Genomic DNA, 20,058 nt, shown 5'->3' with positions numbered 1-20,058 from the left:
CTGGTCAAAAAATGAATGTGACCATATTGTTTTAACTGATAGCAGCGATGAAAGATTCATTGCTAAATCTCCAAAGAAGAAAAAGAAGAAACCCCAACCTAAGTTTGCAGAAAAGAATAATATTGATAATACAGATCCCATGCATTCTACATGTACTTCCAACGGTTGTAACTTAGAGATTTTTGCAGCTTGTGTGAGATGTCTTGAGTTACTATGCTTTAGACATTTTGAGGAAAGTGATGAGTGCAAAAACCATACAGATAATTTAGAAAAATTGGAAACGCTCATCGAAGAGCCAAGAGAGCCAGAAGATTTTGTTACAGAAGGGTCTGCACGAGAATTTCCCTTAGAAAAACGGTACAAAATAAATAGACAGAAAGAAAGAAAACAAAGGAGAAACACTGGTCACGGCTATACACAAGAAAAGTCTTACAATTTAGTTGCTCCAAGAGAAATTAAAGACCGTTGCATTGGTAGATTCTGTGAGAAAACCAAGAAGTCTTGTAGTAAATTTACAGATGAAGACAGACAAAATATTTTCAAGTCGTACTATGCTATGGGTAGTCTTCAATTACAACGAGAGTTCATTGCAAGACACATAGTGTCAGGGGCAACAAAACGCAAAACTACAGTTGGCGACAGTCGTAGAGCACAGTCAAAACAGTATTTTTTAACATTAAAAAATGAAAAAGAAGCAGTGTGCAAAAAGTTTTTTCTTAATACTCTTAGTATTAGTGAACGAACAGCAAGAACAGCTGTTGGAAAAGTAGCAGAGACAGGTGTTTTAGAACCAGAAAAGCGTGGAGGAAGACAGGAAACCCTAGCAGCTAGAGATGCAGATATTCGTAAGCGAATGACCGATCACATCAACAGATTTCCAAGAGTAGAAGCGCATTACTGCAGGGCTAATACAACCAGAGAATTTCTACATGATGATTTGAATATTAAAAAAATGTTTAACCTTTACCAAAGTGAAGATCCCAACGCCAACAAGGGCAGCATCGGGTTATACAGACTTATTTTTAGAAGTTTAAATTTAAGTTTTCATCATCGTAAAAAAGATATGTGTACTCTCTGTATGACTTACAAGACAGGCGATGGAGACACAAAGGACAGAATTAAACAGAGGTATGACCAACACATTGCGGAAAAAACAAAAGTTAGAGCAATAAAGGAAAGGTGTAAAGCAGCAGCAATTGAAAACAAAACTAATGTTTGTTTAGTATTTGACCTTCAGCAAGTAATCTTCTTGCCGAAAACCAACGAGAGCGCCGTATTTTATAAAAGACGCTTATGAGTGTACAACTTTACAATATACGACTTGGGAACCAAGGACTGTCATTGTTTTACTTGGAATGAGTCAATAAGTAAAAGAGGTTCATCTGAAATTGCTTCTTGCATATTCCTCATGCTTAAGGAGCATGATAAAAACAACGTAGGCAAAAAAGTGACTTTGTTTGCTGATGGCTGTTCTGGCCAGAACAAAAATAGTATTCTGCCTGCAATGTTCCTTTACTTTTTGTTCAATAGCTCTAACATTTCTGAAATTAGTTTGAGATTTTTTGAACCTTACCATGGTCAAAATGAAGGTGATGCTGCTCACAGTGCGATTGGCCATGCCATAAATCAAGCAGGCGATCTGTTTGTTCCTTCCCAGCTGGTACCAATAATTAAACTCGCCAGAAGGGCGCATCCTTACATAGTCCATCAAATGGAAACAAGGGACTTTTTGGACTTTAAAAGACTCTCCAAAGAACTGCGCATTCTCACCATTCGAGAGGATAACGAAAAAGGACAACCCATAAATTGGCCTAACATGGTAGAGTATGCTTTTAAGAAAGACCATCCTACAACAGTTTTTTTCAAGAACAGCCATCTTGATGAAACGTACAGGTCATTTACTTTAAAACGTGATGCTGACAAGAACCTGAAGATGCCCCTAGATCGTCTCAACGTTCTACCGCAGGCTATAACAAAAGAAAAGTTCAAGGATCTGATATCACTTTGCGAAGGACCTACTCCCGTTGTAAGGGCTGCAGAGTTTCAGAACTATTACAGGTCCTTACCTAATTAACTTTTCAAAGATTGTTGTCTAGAAGAGATGAAACTTGAATATCGTTATTAGTGTTTCTTCTTTGTTATTGATATTTTATCAATCAATATTATTTAGTTAAGATAAGTTTTTTTATCATTTTGTATGGTTTTTAAAGCTAAACAGTACTGTTTTTATTGAAATTGACATCAGGTTATTTTATTTTACTTTTTTTTAAAACAAATTTTTTATTTTATGAAACCAACAAAGTTGAGTATCACTAAGTGGATATTGTAGTTCTGATAATAATTATTTTGCCTAGTTTTTGTTTTTTAGAAATTTTTGTTTAAGAGTGTAGATTTTTCAATGTATACATGTTAGTTTCACTATAGTAAAAATTTTTATGTAAGCAGTTTTCAAACCTCTACTTTTTTAAAACCATAACATATTATGTGAAGCTACTCGATTAAAAATTTTTTTTAATAATACACTGTGTGAAGAAGGCCCAATAATTAATGCTGAGTGATTGAGTTATTTACTGCTAATATGATATACTTTCCTAATAACCTTTAGTGTTTGTACTAACAAACGATTTGTATTGTTATAAGTAATAAAACTTGAACATTTTTCATTATTTAAATGTTTTATTTCGCGGCGTAACTCTGCAATGAATGAAAACAACAAAACACGAAGTGGCGTAACTACAACATTTTTTATATTTTATTATAAATCTTAAAATATAAATTTGTAATAAATAAAGTAATTATAGGTAACCCAAGTCAGACATCTTAAATATATATAAAAAATTAAATGAAGGGTTTTCTAGTTTGGGATTGTGCGGTATAGCACTTCAAACATAGGTGCTTTTCTTATTTTTGCTCTCCTGAAAAGTTGGCATTTTACAGATACGCCACTTCGTGTTTTGATGGTCGAAATGATGACAGCACAAAAATATTGAACCCAAAAAAAAATTCAGTACAACAGTTCAAACGAGACAAAAACACGACAAAACGAAAAAAAAAAAAAAAAAAAAAAAAACGTAACAAACAGAAAGCTTAGTTTCGTGGTTTCTACTTTAACATTTTTCTTTTTTTTTTGGACAGTCAAAATGGATGTTTCACTGACTTCTCTAGGTGTGAAAAAATATGAAGACATCGTGTAGGAACAAGCACATGAAATATCCCAGCATGAAAACTGGGTCACGAAGTGTGCACGCCAGTGCGTAAAGGTGACGAGGCATATGACGCTCCGGCCAAGTGTCGCCCCTAGCGCCCCGTGCCTTTCAAGAGCTCGCGCGCCCAGGTGTACGGCGACGTGACCTTCAACAGTTGAGTAGTTGATATCTCGGGGTTTAGCGCCACACGGCTGCGCGCAGAAGCCCATGAGACGGGGGACTCTGAGCTGGTAGCTTTCAGACTCTGCCGGAGTGTTGGCATGCCTGACACTGCAGTCCTAGCGAATTTATGGACAGCGTGGGTACGGAATCCCAAAGAAGCAAATTTGGACTTAACAAAAATTCTTACCTCATAAAAAGTTTTGACGTGACGTCTAATAAATCGATGAACGCCGGCTGCACGTTTTCGAGGCACATTAAACTTGAAACACTCCCATTCGTTTCCTACTTTTCCTATCATCGTCCTATCCTTAACTGAATAACACAGATTGGAAGAAGTTAAATAGCAAACATGTATAAAAGTTATAGTTAAAATAATCTCTTCGTTAAAGTAATAAACATATTAGAATTTATGAGTGCAAATAAAAGTAAATTTATCAATTAAATTGTAGATTTAATTTCACTCCTTCTTTGTATCCATACAAAAAAGTGATAATCAAATAAAAATGATTCAATTTTATTCATAAAAGTATGCAATCATTTCATCAATGTTTTGTTATGACGTTGTCACGTTAAACTATCTTCCGTAACCCGACTTTACAGACAACCATTTTTTTTTTTTTTTAGTTTTCTTTATGAATATTATGAATGATTTAAGGCACATAATTATGTAATTTAATGAAATGCAACAAGTTTATTGCGATAAGTTGCGCCATAATTTTTTCTCTGTAAAATCATTAGGATACAGTGTTAATGGTAACTTTTTAATAATGACCACAGACACCATGTCAACAATCTCCGATAGTCTGTTAAAGTGAGTTTTTCTGTCTTAACTAAGGCCAATTCTCTGTAGTAAACTGTAAAAAAAATTATGCCTCAAAAACTGTTTAATCCGAAATGGCGTCTTTCGAATTGAACGATCCCCCTTAAAATTGGGCCCTGTACAACCAGAGCGAACAGTTCGAACAACGCAACCAGAGCGATCAGTTCAAACAGAGCGAACAGTTCGAACAGAGCGACCAGAGTGAACAGTTCTAACAGAACGAACAGTTCGAACAGAGCGACATGAGCGAACAGAGCGAACAGTTCGAACAGAGCGACCAGGACGAACAGTTCGAAAAATGCGAACAGTTCCAACAGAGCGACGAGAGTGAACAGTTCTAACAGAGCGAACAGTTCGAACAGAGCGACCTGAGCGAACAGAGCGAACAGTTCGAACAGAGTGACCTGAGCGAACAGAGCGAACAGTTCGAACAGAGCGACCAGAGTGAACAGTTCGAACAGAGCGAACAGAGCGACGAGAGTGAACAGTTCTAACAGAGCGAACAGTTCGAACAGAGCGACCTGAGCGAACAGTTCGAACAGAGCGAACAGAGCGAACAGTTCGAACAGAGCGACCAGGACGAACAGTTCGAACTAAGCGAACAGTTCCAACAGAGCGAACAGAGCGAACAGTTCGAACAGAGCGAACAGTTCGAACAGGGTGACCTGAGCGAACAGAGCGAACAGTTCGAACAGAGTGACCTGAGCTAACAGAGCGAACAGAGCGAACAGAGCGACCAGAGTGAACATTTATAAGAGAGCGAACAGTTCGAACAGTTCGAACAGAGCAACCAGAGCGAACAGTTCGAACAGGGCGACCTGAGCGAACAGAGCGAACAGAGCGAACATTTCGAACAGTTCGAACAGAGCGACCAGGGCTAACAGTTCGAACCAAGCGAGCAGTTCCAACAGAGCGAACAGTTCGAACAGAGCGAACAGAGCGAACAGTTTGAACAGAGCGACCAGAGCGAACATAGCAAACAGCGACCAGAGTGAATAGAGCGACCAGAGCGAACAGAGCAAACAGCGACCAGAGTGAATAGAGCGACCAGAGCGAACAGAGTAAACAGCGACCAGAGTGAATAGAGCGACCGAAGCTGACTAGCGCATCAGGCAGGCGAAATAAGAGTAGTCCGCGTAGCGCTGCTGTGTTTCGAGGGTGAGATTGTAAACTAATTTAGTTCTGTTACTTTGAAATTCGAGTCCTACTTAGTGTTGTGGAATTCGGGATTGTTTATCACCATAAAAGGAAATCTTGGTAACTCAAAGAGCCATTTATAATACTTTACTACCTTCACTTAACCCGACAAATGCAATAAGTTGTGATTTTTACGCAATCTAGCACCTAACCGCCACACCTCAATTCATGTAATCGGGGATTAAAATTGAGTAAAAATTATTTCACACCGCTATCTTCGAGTAAATAACGATAGGTGGCTATGATTGACGGTACCGATAACTGGGTTTGGCCAGTAGCTTGGCTTATGGTTTCGACGGAATAAGTGAAAAAAAAACTTATGGTTCTGGTTTCACGGAACTGCGCGATCTTTGGATGCCGCTGACGGATTACCCCTTTTGGCAACTCGTACATTCCATAGTATTCCAGTGTCCACGGGCTCTTGAAGTTCGCCAGAAGGCCAGTGGTAACATCGAGTCTGTCATTTAATGTTCGTTCGCTCGATGCCATTTTGGATGAAGGATTGGCAAGACTACATTGTTAGCTTCAGACATTAAACTGACCACACATTTTTTCTAAGGTAGATATGTAAACGATATCTCTAAATTGTGTGTTCAAAAGTGATTTAATTATTTTTATATTAGTGTATCATCTTCAAAGTTTTGGTCGTTATTTTATTACAAACATGTTAGGTTAGAACTTTACTGTACTATTTATTAGGTATTTTAACAGGTATTAACTTAAACTAAAGGTCGTCTAGTGGTCGAAATTTCTTTTAACAACATATGTTTATGAGCAAGCTGTATTTCACTAACATGTAAAGCACAAATGTTACAAAATAAACAGCAGTGCGACTGATATGCAGTGTATATTATGAAATTCCATAGATAAATAGATAAACTGGACGAACTATACTATGTGAGGAATAAAAAAAATCCGTTTCCATGGATACGAATAAAGCAGCCACAATGAAAGAACATGTATTTGTATTGTTTTATTAAATGTATTTGTAACGCATAGTATAAATAATTTTATCTTTCTGCATTATTCTTCTTACGAACTTTAATCATGCAAAATCTCACATCACTTCATGCGCGCTATTTGCTTAATGGGCCCGCCTCGTCAGGGGTGTATATGTGTCGGTGAGGGGGAATGATAAGCGCGACGCTCGCTGGTGCTTCTAGCGCGGTGTCTCCTCTGGACTGGCGCGCAGTCTTCTCCCAGTGCACATGAGCGGTGACCGTAACATTATATGGCCGAGAAATGATGATAAAGGTGTCATGCAAGTCCCTTAAGTGCTTTCAAGAATCTGTACCGGTTGGTTTACGCCTAAAAATTACTCTGAAAACATGCGTTTTAGCGATTTTAACTTTTATAAAATTACAGTTTAAAAACTTAATCCAAAATCAAAAGTACTTTTCGGCTCTCAGTGAATTCTTAAATGCTTTTCGTAAACAGACCCCACTCGGAAATGTTGAGTAGTTTTGAAATCGCGTTGTTTTCCCTGAAGCTCTGCGCACCGTGTGTGTGCCCGGGTAGGCGGGGGCCTTAAGAAGGAGCACAAAGGATCTCCTTCACGTTTTAGTACATAGGTACTGATAGCTTTATTTCCTACGGAGCATGGAGCAGAACTCCCGGTGCCGGTCACAGCCACCGATCACCCAGTGTACTACACAACGCGATCTCTGATGGTGTTCCACGTAACATCGCCACGCTCACATGTTCCGACTTTATCAGACGAGACAGTATCAAGGTCAGAGTGGATTTATGGAGTTTGTTAAAAGATTTGGATTCTTGAGCATTAAGTACTGATTGAAAAACAAGTCATGAAATGCGTTTTTAAAGTTTTTTTCCTTCATTTTATCCACTCAACCAGTAATAACGAAAAAAAATAATAGTAAATGTATATTGTTAATATATCATAATTTTTTTTAATAAGATATAATGCTTTGTTTTATTTTTTTTCTTTGGCTGCAATCCGTTTTGCATGTTATTCTATTTCAAGCTTTCAATTTTTGTATTGTCTTCAAATTTGTATCTGCATAAAGGTATGCTCATCTGTCTATACAGATAAACACGAAGAAGTCGTTACATGTTTGCCAAATTCATGTTTATTTATTTCATAGGTTATCACTAATACATGCACCCTTAAAAGTTCGTTAAGAAACAAACCAAGTACTAATCAATGATTATACCAAAGTTATGTTTTTAAAACGTAGTTAAACCAGTCCTAAGCTTCCTCGTGCAGTTAAATGTTTGATATATTTTAGTAAATTTATCGTTGAAGTTTCAGCAACACACGTAAACAGTTTGAGGTTAGAGTGTCAGTAAATGTGTCATTTTAACCATTGTTCGTTACTAAATATTGTAAATTTTTCAACTCTTAAACAGTTTCTAATAAATATATATTTTTTTCGAAAGTAAAGTGAGAGTTGTTAATTGACACATTCTAGGCTGACTGGTTAGACTCGCGGTGACCTTGTGCCTTATGCGTGTGTGAAGCCGTTCTTTTCCGTCAGCTAATTGTGGCGCCATGTTGGTAACACAACAAAACATTGGCTGCATTGTGAAAACAGTTATAAATTACTTTTTTGACGTGAAATTTCTTTGCTGAGTGGGCTAAGAAAATTCCGATCGCACGAGGAGAATAATTAGGTACGTGGTGGGGGAACTAGTAGAGGAGGTACCGACAGGGGGTAGGTAGAAATGGCGCAGCATACTTGCGTATTTGCATGCTTGAACACTCGCACACTCGCATGCTTGCACACTCGCATGCTTGCACACTCGCATGCTTGCACACTCGCAGGCTTGCACACTCGCATGCTTGCACACTCGCATGCTTGCACACTCGCATGCTTGCACACTCGCATGCTTGCACACTCGCATGCTTGCACACTCGCATGCTTGCACACTCGCATGCTTGCACACTCGCATACTTGCACACTCACCACTTGGACAGTTGCGTATTTTACACGTGAATACTTTACACTTGCACACTTGCATACTTTCATACTTGAACATGTGCATACTTTCACACTTGCATACTTGCTCAATAGCATAATTTAGCGCTCGCATATTTGCATATATTTTTTTGATCTGCGTCTTCAGCCAAATATAATTGTGTTCCCTACATAATATGATAAGCAAGAAGTTTCACTTGCGTCTTACGTGGACTCCACGCACACTTTTCTGTTTATGAAAGTACTGTTTTTAACGACGGAGCTTCTATTATCAGGCAAACAAACCAGTGAAAATTAATTCACTCCGTTTTGGTAGCTACATATAAATATATATTTTTGGTGTTGAAAACCAGAAAATTTCGCATCTACTACTAATTTATACGTGACATGACCTTTTTATTACAAAACAACCTTAAGTGTTCTTCGCACAGTTTAAATCACTTTTACTAAGTAATTAGTGGTCAAGTAGATAAATTAACATTACTAACATAAAACTTTGTCAGGGCCGTATTCAGAGGTCCGGAGGCCTCGGGGCAACAGAGGAGCGGAGGCCCCCTGGCCCCAAATTATTTTACAAATAAAATTAACAATTTTTTTCAGTCGAGTTTTCCAATAAATAATTTATTGTGAAATCAAGTAGATTCTCTTAGTATTTAAAAAACATACATAAATATAATCGGAGACAAGAATTATATGAAATTAAATTTTAGTGTTAATGAATATTTCTGTTAATATTAAACAATAATATAATCATGTATGTACAAAGTACTGTGGGTTAAGGTAAAACAGCGAAAAAACAATATCAAAGGAAAATATGTTTACTAGTGTTTACTTGTCGGAATTTGAAAGATTTTTTTCCCGAAGTCTCTATTGTGGGGGCCCTCCGTTTGTGGGGGCCCCGGGGCTTTCGCCCCGGTTGCCCTCCCCTGAATCCGGCCCTGAACTTTGTACTACAACCTCTATCCCGGTTTTTGAAGTGATATCGTCTTATAAATCGATGAACGCCGGCTGCACGCACGAAAAAATTTCGCGTTCCGCCTGAGCTGAGCGTGCAAGAACCGGCCAACCACCGTGCGAGAAAATCTATGATATCAAACAGGTTAAGGCGGGCTCGTTAACTAATTGTTCTTGATTATATTTAAACAAATTATTTAAATTAAATTTGCATCAAACTTTAAATATTTGAAAATTAAAAAGTATGCAATTTTTCATCAATGATTTGTTATGACGTTATCACGTAAAATTATCGTCCGTAAACCGACTTTACAGACAATTCCCTACTTTTTTTTTTTTGCCGGTAGTTACGGGCTTACCAAACATATAGCGTCACATGTCGCGCGAAACATGGCTTCAGTTTCCAGTGTGAGAGTCGCACTTCTGTATCCCTCCTTGTTCTGTGCCGGCAGCCAGACAGCTGTTGCGAGTCCCGTTAGCAGATGCGCCTCACACTTCTCCTTGGCCGCAAATCGCGTGAACTTGTCTTCGGGAGGGGGGGGGGGGCAAGGGGGGGGGGGGTGTCTTCAATCGACACGCCCGCGCATGCGCAGACTTTCCCCCGCGGCGGTGCCAAGGCGCCTCGTGCAAGGGCAAGCCTTCATTTCACAGGCGAGAGAGCCACACCCCAAGTTCATGCTCGCTTTTTTTTTCCTACCACAACAGGTGTATTTATTTGGGGGAAACCGTTTACATGATTTCACAGTATCTTTAATGTAGCTATCCTAACCAAATCAACCGTCCACAATGTTTTAAAGTATTTGTAATGTAGCTAACCTAACCTAATTGACCTTAGTTATCATGAGTTGTATATTTATTTACAACGAACAAAAAAAAAAAAAAAAAACAACTGAAGATGCATGATCGGGAGTTAGGCTCTCTCGTCTGTGAAAAGAAGGCTTCCCGTGCCAAGGCGCCTCGTGCAAGCACCGCACCATACTTCTCGGAAGCTCGGTGCTTTTCCAGAGAAGCTTTGTTCAGAGCTTCTCTCCGAGAATCCGAAAGAGAAAAAAATGGGGTGTGGCTGTGTCATGGACACGGCTGTGTGTTATACGTGAATACGTGAATACGTGTACGTGACAGCTAATATTTTCTATACAAAATATAAAAAAATACGCTATTTTATGTATATTATAATCAAACGTTTGATTATAATATACATAAAATAGCGCATTTTATATATTTTGTTTAGAAAATATTATACCTGTCACGTACAAATAACGTCTGTCGCCATAGAGGCCGTCTGTCGAGATAGAGGCGCCTGTCGCCATAGAGTCGGCTTTTGCCATAGAGGCGGCTGTCACCATAGAGGTTGGTTGTCGCCATAGAGGCGGCTGTTGCCATAGAGGCTGGCTGAAAGCATAGAGGCTGGTTGTCGCCATAGAGGCGGCTGTCACCATAGAGGCGGCTGTCGCCATAGAGGCGGCTGTCACCATAGAGGCGGCTGTCACCATAGAGGCGGCTGTCACCATAGAGGCGGCTGTCACCATAGAGGTGGCTGTCGCCATAGAGGCCGGTGGTCGTCACAGAGGCCGGCTGACGCCATGACTGCCAGGTGGCCTTGAAGAGCCGTCACGTGGTCAGCGGGGAGGCAGGACACCGCGGCCTGTGTGTAGTCTCGACGCTAGGCTGCCAAGTGGGCTGGGGTAGGAGTTCGGCGCGGTGTCTACAGCTCTCAGACTGTCTGCTTCATCAGACCACACCGCGACACTGTACTGTCAGCACAGCTACTGCGGGCCTCGTGGTCCGAGTGCCAGAGCCGAGCATCGAACCAAGGACCCGCGAGGAGTGCCGCCCACCGACTCTTGTTCATGTGTGGATGTCTGTGAGAAGGATGATCCTGGGTTACTTCTGAGGTGTTGTTAATATTTGTTTCTCTAGCGGGTCGTGGGAGGGACTCGAACCCACGTGCTGCTGAGGGCAATGCGACGAATCAAGAAGTGGGTGGAAATAAATGAGTGAGATTTGGTAAAAAAAAAAGTTTGAATCCCAGTGTAAGCTGTTTCAGTCGTACTGCCTGCCCTGTGGTGCATCCCAACCTACTAACGGCAGTAGAACAGCACACACTTTCTGACCTGAATCAGTGTCTTCAAATTACGTGGTCATAACTATTATTATTTTAAACCTCCACAATATTTCACAGAAATAAATAGTTTACTTGTTAACATAACATTCTAACACTTAATGACCACAACACAAAAGTTTGTGCTCACATGAGACGATATTTATGTATTTCCATCCACAGTATACGAACAAATCTACGTGCAAAATCGATCCACCCATTTCATCACAACAATTATTTTTGAAGCGAAACTTCTTTAACCGCGATGGGAGCAAAGTTTCAAGGCCAAATTTTAATGCGGGCTCCACGTGGCTTAGTGCGGCTCAGGTTGAACCCCGCCATGCTGCAGGGATAGGCGGGTCGCGGTAGGGACCCGCCGGTGTCCGACTTGCTGGTGTCTAGTAAGGGAGTGTTTGTGCAGACGGCAACACAGCGGGGTTTGAGATTATTGTTGCGCACCACGCCACGGGCCATATTCACAAGGAAATGATGTTCTTTTAAGTACATATTATTTTAATTACTTGTGTAAATATGTTAATGTTGTGTAAATTGTTAAATTGAGTATTGTTTTAGCTGTGTAACTAAATATTTTTATGGTATAATGCTTTTCATGATTTAGTTTGACAGGGTAATGATTTGTCACGAATTATTTGATTAATTAAATCACACAACGTATTATAATTATGAGCCCATGAGCGTGGAAATATGTTACGTCCAACTAATATGCTATTTGAAAAAATGTTTGTACAAACCCCGTGCGTGGAATATTACAGGTTTTTATTGTCACTTTGTGGCAATATGGCTATAATGTAAAGAATTACCGCGAAGAAGGTCCGTGGCGTTTAGTTATCGCGTCGCAGAGCGGCGGACATGTAGTCATTGTTCATTCATTGGACGGCAGAACATTATCAATGCCTATGAAAGCATCGCTGTATGTCTATGTAGCCTATTGGCAGAATCTGTTTCACTATAACTCAATGACAAGGTGATTTTTGGAGAACTACAATATCAGTCCAGAAAAATGCTCGATCACATGTAACCTACACATAATATAAAATTTAATTAAAAACGAATTTATTATAATCAATCCTAGTTTTGATATTTACTAAACAAATTTTCGTTATACTGTGAGTATTTAAACAGTGAGTAATACTTATTGTTAATTAATTATTATTGAGTGATCAATAGTTATTGATAGCCAGAGCAGTTATTTTGAAGTAAGTAATAATTTTTTTAATTTATTTTTATTTAGAAAATTGACTTATTTCTCTCTTATGTCTTTGTTTCGGCCATGTTAACCATTTCGATATACTTAGGAGTCAAGGTTTGAATTGCCAAATACGTTTCAGCTAATGTTTAAATTTGGTTAAAGTGTTTTACTATCAGTGCATCTTGCTTCTGTAATAGGTTTACTACATAAAAACATTAAACTTATCAATATTTTCAGGCAATACTTAACAAATTAATACTTTATTTTAAGGGTAACTGATATTGCTCTAATCATTTTAAATTTTAAGGTTTTTATAAGAGATAAACGACAAACGTTTCACAATGACTGAAATCATTTTTTGAAATAGTTCAATTAATAATCACTATACCTATCTGTGTCAAAAATACAATAGTCATTAATTTTAATAAATCACAAAATACATTTGCTTTATTTTAAGTTTAGCATAACTTACACCACACAGTATTAATTCTAATAATTTCAGCATAATTTTGTTTTAATTGAAATAAATAGTCCTAACCGCTTAATAAGTATCTCCACATGTGTTGTAAACAACCATTAGGCAGCTGTCAAAACGAAGCTGGAGAAATGTATACACAGGTTTTTCGGAAAATCATTGAAAAAATGTTAAGTTACCCCTTGTAGAAATTGAAATAAGAGTTATACAAGAGACTTACAGTTCAGTATATCCCACGACTTGTGCATTGTATGGAGTTTTATTTTTATATCTGACTAAACGTACAGAAAACCACTTCTTTTTTTTTGCCACGGCGTAGGTCGCACCGTTTCTGAGTACTGGGCAGGAAAAAGGTTTCAGCGGAAATGATGCAACGTCTGGAAGTAAGGAAGAAGGAAGTGAAGATTTAAGGAAGGTATAAGGCGTTGGAGGTATCAAACTCATTTAAAGTTTGTATATTTAAATTGAAGCTGTTTGATACAAAACTCACAAAACTTTATAAAATATAAGGATACTTATATAATATGCACAAAGTCTTCAACAAAAAATAAGTCAAAAATGTTGTGGTAAGCTTAACGAAAATGAAAGAGTGCTTGGTGATTATGGTGATGCTAATGGCTGCGATAGTGGTTGTGATTATGAGTACGAAGGTAGCGAAAAATTTAAATATTTAAGCTATCTAAATAATATTTACAGTAGATTTTTTTAATAGGTGAAACTTAAAACAGTATCAGAGATTAACTTGCTTGGCTGCCAAACATAAGCTATGGCAACCATACATGAAAGTTCTCGAAATGGAAATATGTTTGGCTACCATACACGAAAGTTCTCGAAATAGAAAAAAGTTTGGCTGTCGTACATAGAAGTTCTCGAAATGGAAATACGCTTGGCTATCATACATGAGTGTTCTCGAAATGGAAATATGCTTGACTGCCATACATGAGTTTTCTCGAAATGGAAAAAAAAGCTTGGCTACCATACACGAAAGTTCTTGAAGTGGAAAAATGTTTGGCTACCATACACGAAAGTTCTCGAAATGGAAATACGCTTGGCTATCATACATGAGTGTTCTCGAAATGGAAATATGCTTAGCTACCATACATGGAAGTTCTCTAAATGTAAATACGCTTGGCTATCATACACGAAAGTTCTCGAAATGAAAATACGCTCCGCTGCCGTACACGAAAGTTCTCGAAATGGAAATACGCTTGGCTACCATACATGAGTATTCTCGAAATTGTAAAAAGCTTGCCTGCCATACACGAAAGTTCTCGGAATGGAAATACGCTTGGCTATCATACACGAGTGTTCTCGAAATGGAAATATGTTTGGCTGCCATACACGAAAGTTCTCGAAATGAAAATACGCTCCGCTGCCGTACACGAAAGTTCTCGAAATGGAAATACGCTTGGCTACCATACACGAAAGTTCTCGAGATGGAACGATGCCTAGACGGGGATAAGCGCCGGCGGGGAAATCCCGCGCTGTAGCGAGACGGGCCGTATATCTCGGCGCGCGGCAGATTTACCATCTGTTTGCCGCCAGGCGCGCTCCACCTGATATCCATCCAGCCAGTAACCGCCGTCTGCTTAGCCAAGGTCAGCCGCTCTGCCGGCCGACTGCCGCGCGCAGGCGTTCACAGGCCCCAGAGCAGTAGTCACTGACCTCACCAGCCCTTCTTTAGCGACGCTCGTCTGCGCGTGCCCAATCCCTACCGCCCGGGGGGAGGGGGAAGTTATGAACTTATTGACGTGACAACGTCTAATAAATCGATAAACGCCGGCTGCACGCACGGAAAAGTGTCCCGTTACGCACATTGTTCCGTTACGCTGTGTCCCGTTACGCTCACTGTACGCTTGCGCCGCATCTATCTCTTCCACTCGACTGTTTATAAAGTGAAGTGAAAAGTTAATGTGGTTTTCATTGCTTATTACAACAATTTTGGCAATAAAGGTTAATTATTTTTGCATTTTAAAAATCTGATTACTAGTATAATTTCAAGTATTTATTCTTTTATTATTAAAATAAAAATGATTCCATTTTATTCATAAAGTATGCAATCATTTCATCAATGTTTTGTTATGACGTTGTCACGTTAAACTAACGTCAGTAAACCGACTTTACAGACAACCAATTTTTTTTATGTAATGGAACAGACCAAAAACCTGCATTTACTGTTATTGTTGTAAACTGTCTCGTCGTTGTTAGCACACTGTGTTCTTCTGTACTGTTATTATTTTTGACGTGATAACGTCTTATAAATCGATGAACGCCGGCTGCACGCACGAAAAGCATGACTCATTGTCACGTTCCGCCTGTACCTAGCGTGCAAGAACCGGCCAACCACCGTTCGAGAAAATCTTCTATAATATCAAACAGGTTAAGGCGGGCTTTTTAAAAGCAGCAATTAAAAAAAAATTGATTTATTTGTCCAATTTCGACATTTTAAATAAACTATTTATTGATATTGATTTGATTGCAGTTTATTTCTATAACTAATTGTTCGTGATTATATTTTAAACAAATCATTTAAATTAAATCTGCATAAACTGTAAATAATATTTAAAAATGAAAAAGTATGCAATTTTTAATCAATTTTTCTTATGACGTTATCACGTAAAATTAGCGTCCGTAAACTGACTTTACAGACAACCCCTTTTTTTCACGATCAATTTCCTTCAACGGAATTTTTTACCGTCTGTTATTTAAGTTTGAGTGCGTTAATCTGTTTTGTTGTCGTTGTGTCGTACAATAATACCTGTTTAGGTTCATGGTTCTGTTTATCTGTTTGACATCAGCCGATTTAAAGCTTGTTCTGTGTTGGCTTTTTTTTAAATTCTTAATTTGCGTTCTTTAATTTTTCCCCACGACAAACAGTGCAAAACTGTGAAGGCGTATGTCCCAACAATCGTATTAAACCAAAATTCCCCAAGAACGTAACACACCGTTTGCTTTTGCATGAATAAAAAGAAGGGGGGCGGGGGGTTGTCTGTAAAGTCGGTTTACGGACGATAATTTTACGTGATAACGTCATAAGAAAACATTGATGAAAAATTGCATACTTTTTAATTTTCAAATATTATTTACAGTTTTTGAAATTTTAATTTAAATAATTTGTTTAAATATAATCAGGAACAATTAGTTATAGAAATAAACTGAAATCAAATAAATGTAAATAAATTGTTACTTTGAAATGTCGAAAAATGACAAACAAATAAAAAATTTTAAATTTCTGCTTTTAAAAAGCCCGCCTTAACCTGTTTGATATTATAAAAGATTTTCTCGCACGGTGATTGGCCGGTTCTTGCACGCTCGGCTCAGGCGGAACGTGACAATGAGTCATGCTTTTTCGTGCGTACAGCCGGCGTTCATCGATTTATAATACGTCATCACATCAAAAATTATCGTAAGATGCACCAACGCGGATGTTGGGGCGTCTGCTCCGGGATCAGTGAATCTCTCTTCTTCCTCCTCGCATTGTGTTCTCACCTCGTGTGTTCGGCCTCAGCTGGCTACCGCGATGAACTCATTTAGAGGCGGGTATCCGCTATGTTGCAAAACACCGTAGAAATGTTACAGTGCACTGTTCACTTGTACCCAACTTCTAAATACCATTTCTTATTTATGTCACTGCTTTTATTGCATGGTTTTTATTATTTATAATTATTTAATATTAAATTTAAAAAAAAATGTCTATAGGATGACTATATCCAATGATTTTAAGTGTAGTTTTCCCTCATTTTTATCGTGACGATCGACGAATTCTTCTTTCATTATTTGATACTCAGATTATTCCACTACATAAAATGTTTAAGGCAGAGTTTTAAGCTTGTTAGCGAGCTAAAAAATGTCTTTTTAAATGTTAAAAATCTCAACTTTATATTCTTTGGGCAGTTATGCAGTTTAGTAGGAAACGTATCACTTTAAGATAGCATTATAATTTAACTGTAATTCTGCCTATCACCTTAAAAATTAAATAATTTTTTTTTCCTTAAAGAGTAATGTTGTCTTGTGACGGCATTTTGCAAAGTTTTCAAATGAACACATGATGTTTGAATGCCCTGAAGGCTTCAGACAGTCACTTATAATTCGTGGAAAAAGGTAAATGTGTAACAGGAGGGAAACAAGTGTTTGGCAAGTCGGCACACAAGTTCATGTGTGGAAGCTTTTCGGATGATTCCACTGCGCTGTGGGAAATGTTAAACTAGTGACATTTCCTAGCTGTAGCATAGGTTCTGTGTTAAAATATACGTGGAATTAAGTAAATATGAGTAAAAAATATATGTATTAGTAAAACATATGATTTTGGAAACAATGTTGAAACCTGTGAACAACAAAACCTGTATCTAACAAAAAGTTATTTTTAAGAAAGTACTTGCTTAACTTTTGACGTGACAACGTTTAATAAATCGATGAACGCCGGCTGCACGCACGAAAAAGTGTCCCGTAACGCACATTGTCCCGTTACGCTGTGTCGCGTTACGCCCATTTGACGCTTGCGCCGAATATATCTTTCTTCCACTCGATTGGAACAACCATCGATTTGACTTTTTCGAGGCACATTAAACTTGAAACACTCCCATTTGTTTCCTACTTTTCCTATCATCGTCCTATCCTTAACAGAATAACACAGATTGGAAGAAGTTAAATAGCAAACATGTATAAGGGCCGGTTTCACCAACAGAGATAAACTTAATGGAAAATCGAGATATTTTTATCGAGATAAAAAGTTAAACTTGAATTTTAATCGCGATGATCTTGTGTCCGTTTCACCACGACTTATCCTCTTCCCAGATAATCGAGATAATAATATCTCGATATTCATTATAAAATCCCGATTTTCTTTTTGAAATCTCGATGTTCGGAAGAAAAGTAAACAAATATCGCGAGTAGGTTTGTTGTTATTCAAGTCGTGTAGCGATAATAAAGATAATGGAAGCTAAAGAAAACACTTGTTCCGCCAAAAAACCACGAAATAAGAATTTATCACCAGAAGAAAAAATTGTTTTGTTAGATTTGGTGACAGAACATTTTAACATAATTGAAAATAAGCGCACGGATGCAGTAACACAACAGAACAAATTGAAACAGTGGCAAATTATTGCAAGTAGTTTCAACTGTGTGTCAGGAGTCCATCACAGGTCTGCAGATAACCTGAAATCTGTTTGGGAAAATCTGAAGAAGACGACACGGAAACAGTATGCAGACGAAAAAGTTCAGATGGTAACTGGGACAGGTATGTTTTGTATAAAAATATTTTCAACTTGTATTACAAAATGTAACATTTTATTTTGTGACTTACTATACAAAGTGAAAGGAAGTGGTTTAATATATTTTTACAAATGGCAATGTACATTGACAATTAATTTAATTAAATTGAATACATTGTTTTTTTCAGGTGGAGGACCCCCCACAAAGTGTACAAATGACCCTATTTTGGGCCGCGTATATACTTTAATAAAACCTGTAGTTAAAGGACACAATAATATCTTTGACTCAGACTCAGATGCAGTAATGGTCAATACATTACAATGCATAAGTAAGTACAGTATTCCTACAAAGTAATGGTTTTTCATAGCCTTCTCCTTCAGTACATTTTTCTGTGTAGTAAATGATGTAGATGATTGATTAAAATAATTTTGATCAGTTTCATTCTTACATAAAAGAAGTCTCATATTTGGTCGAACATTGGAAATGTTAGACCTATATGTATTATTTTGTTAAACCGTTAAGTTGTTGTGCTTATAACATCACATGTGAACTAACCAGAATAGTATTGTTCCAGGTGAATCAAACAACACAGAAGAAAATGCAGTCGTAGAGCTGGAAATAGGTTCGATGGTGGACATTGCTACCCTGGAGACTCAAACTAGTGTAAAGTAGCAGACATTACAAAGCAGTTTAAAATGTTAATAACATTAACGTAACAAAGAAACTTAACAGTACGATGAATGTTTACATTTTTCACATAACAGTGTCTTCTTTTTTTTTTTTTCAGCAGACACTTCTTAATGGAGACTGGTCCCACTACACTCCCTCAATGCTCAGAGGCCCCATATGTCCTGCTCTTGTACCAAAAAATAATGCCAGTTCAACATCATCAGTTTCACCAGTGATATTCCCTTGTATCAAAGAAACGGTTATGGTAAGCACTGAGCAAGGCAACTGTGAAAGTACTTCAAGAGACCATATTCCCGATAATAGTAACAATGTTGCAAAATCAGTCCTTGAGTGTCAGTTGCCAAACATCGCGGGGAAGTCTTCCTGGACTCAGAGACGGCGGCCAAAATTGCAGTCCAGCAAGAACAATGAAATAAGTGCCCTCCATAAAGCTAAAATTGAACTAATTGAATTATGTAAGAAATATGCAACAGAAGAAAATGAAGCTATGAAAGAACTGCGTCAAGTGAGATTGCAACAAGAACAAGAAAGGCTGAATCATGAAAAGCTACAGACTGAATTTATGACTCTACAGATTAAAAAACTAAAGAAAGAATTGGATGGTTTATAATTTTATGTTTTATGTAATTTGTATACAATTTTTCTTTGTAACTCTATTTACAATGAGCATTTCAAAGCATCTGATTTCGTATATTTGTAATGAAACCTAGTTGTATTGAAAATCATTATCTATATATATATATTTGATATTTGTAGCATTACTAATTATTTGACTAATAACAATTATACATAAAACCATTTTACAGTTTTTGTCCCTTGATCCTTGCTGCAACATCTTCACGAATTTGTTGATGATTTTTTCTCGAGGCCATCTACAACAAACTGAGACAACAAAAATTATTAAATATGATAGGAGTTTGTATATGCAATCGGATAAATTTAATATTATTTGTTCTTACCTTCTGAAATAGTTCTCAATTAATGACCGTCTCACTACATCATATCTGGCCCTTCTCTCCACATTTCCTTCTTGATCCCTAATGTAACCTTCCTCCAGCAGTTCAGTCCACGGTTTTTCACAAATAATGTTAGG

General features: G+C 37.9%; 2 protein-coding genes across 4 annotated transcripts in view; both read left to right on the top strand.

The window, feature by feature from the left end:
• LOC134529848 (chloride channel protein 2) overlaps positions 1-20,058 on the top strand; it is a 207,082-nt gene that overhangs the window by 101,607 nt on the left and 85,417 nt on the right. The gene's annotated exons all lie outside the window — the stretch shown is intronic.
• On the top strand, positions 17,739-19,700 carry LOC134529846 (uncharacterized). 2 transcript variants are annotated; one of them, XM_063364354.1, is made up of 4 exons: positions 17,739-18,300; positions 18,463-18,603; positions 18,850-18,938; positions 19,066-19,700. In XM_063364354.1, the coding sequence occupies exons 1-4, from the start codon at positions 17,997-17,999 to the stop codon at positions 19,573-19,575; spliced, it is 1,044 nt and encodes a 347-aa protein (XP_063220424.1). In that variant the 5' UTR covers positions 17,739-17,996; the 3' UTR covers positions 19,576-19,700. The 2 variants fall into 2 exon arrangements, with proteins under 2 accessions (XP_063220424.1, XP_063220423.1); XM_063364353.1 differs by having other exon boundaries at positions 17,739-18,603.

This window comes from Bacillus rossius, chromosome 2, assembly GCF_032445375.1.
Source record: "Bacillus rossius redtenbacheri isolate Brsri chromosome 2, Brsri_v3, whole genome shotgun sequence".
NCBI lineage: Eukaryota > Metazoa > Arthropoda > Insecta > Phasmatodea > Bacillidae > Bacillus > Bacillus rossius.
Note: the sequence above shows the minus strand (reverse complement) of the source record. Positions and strands in the feature narration are given on the sequence as shown.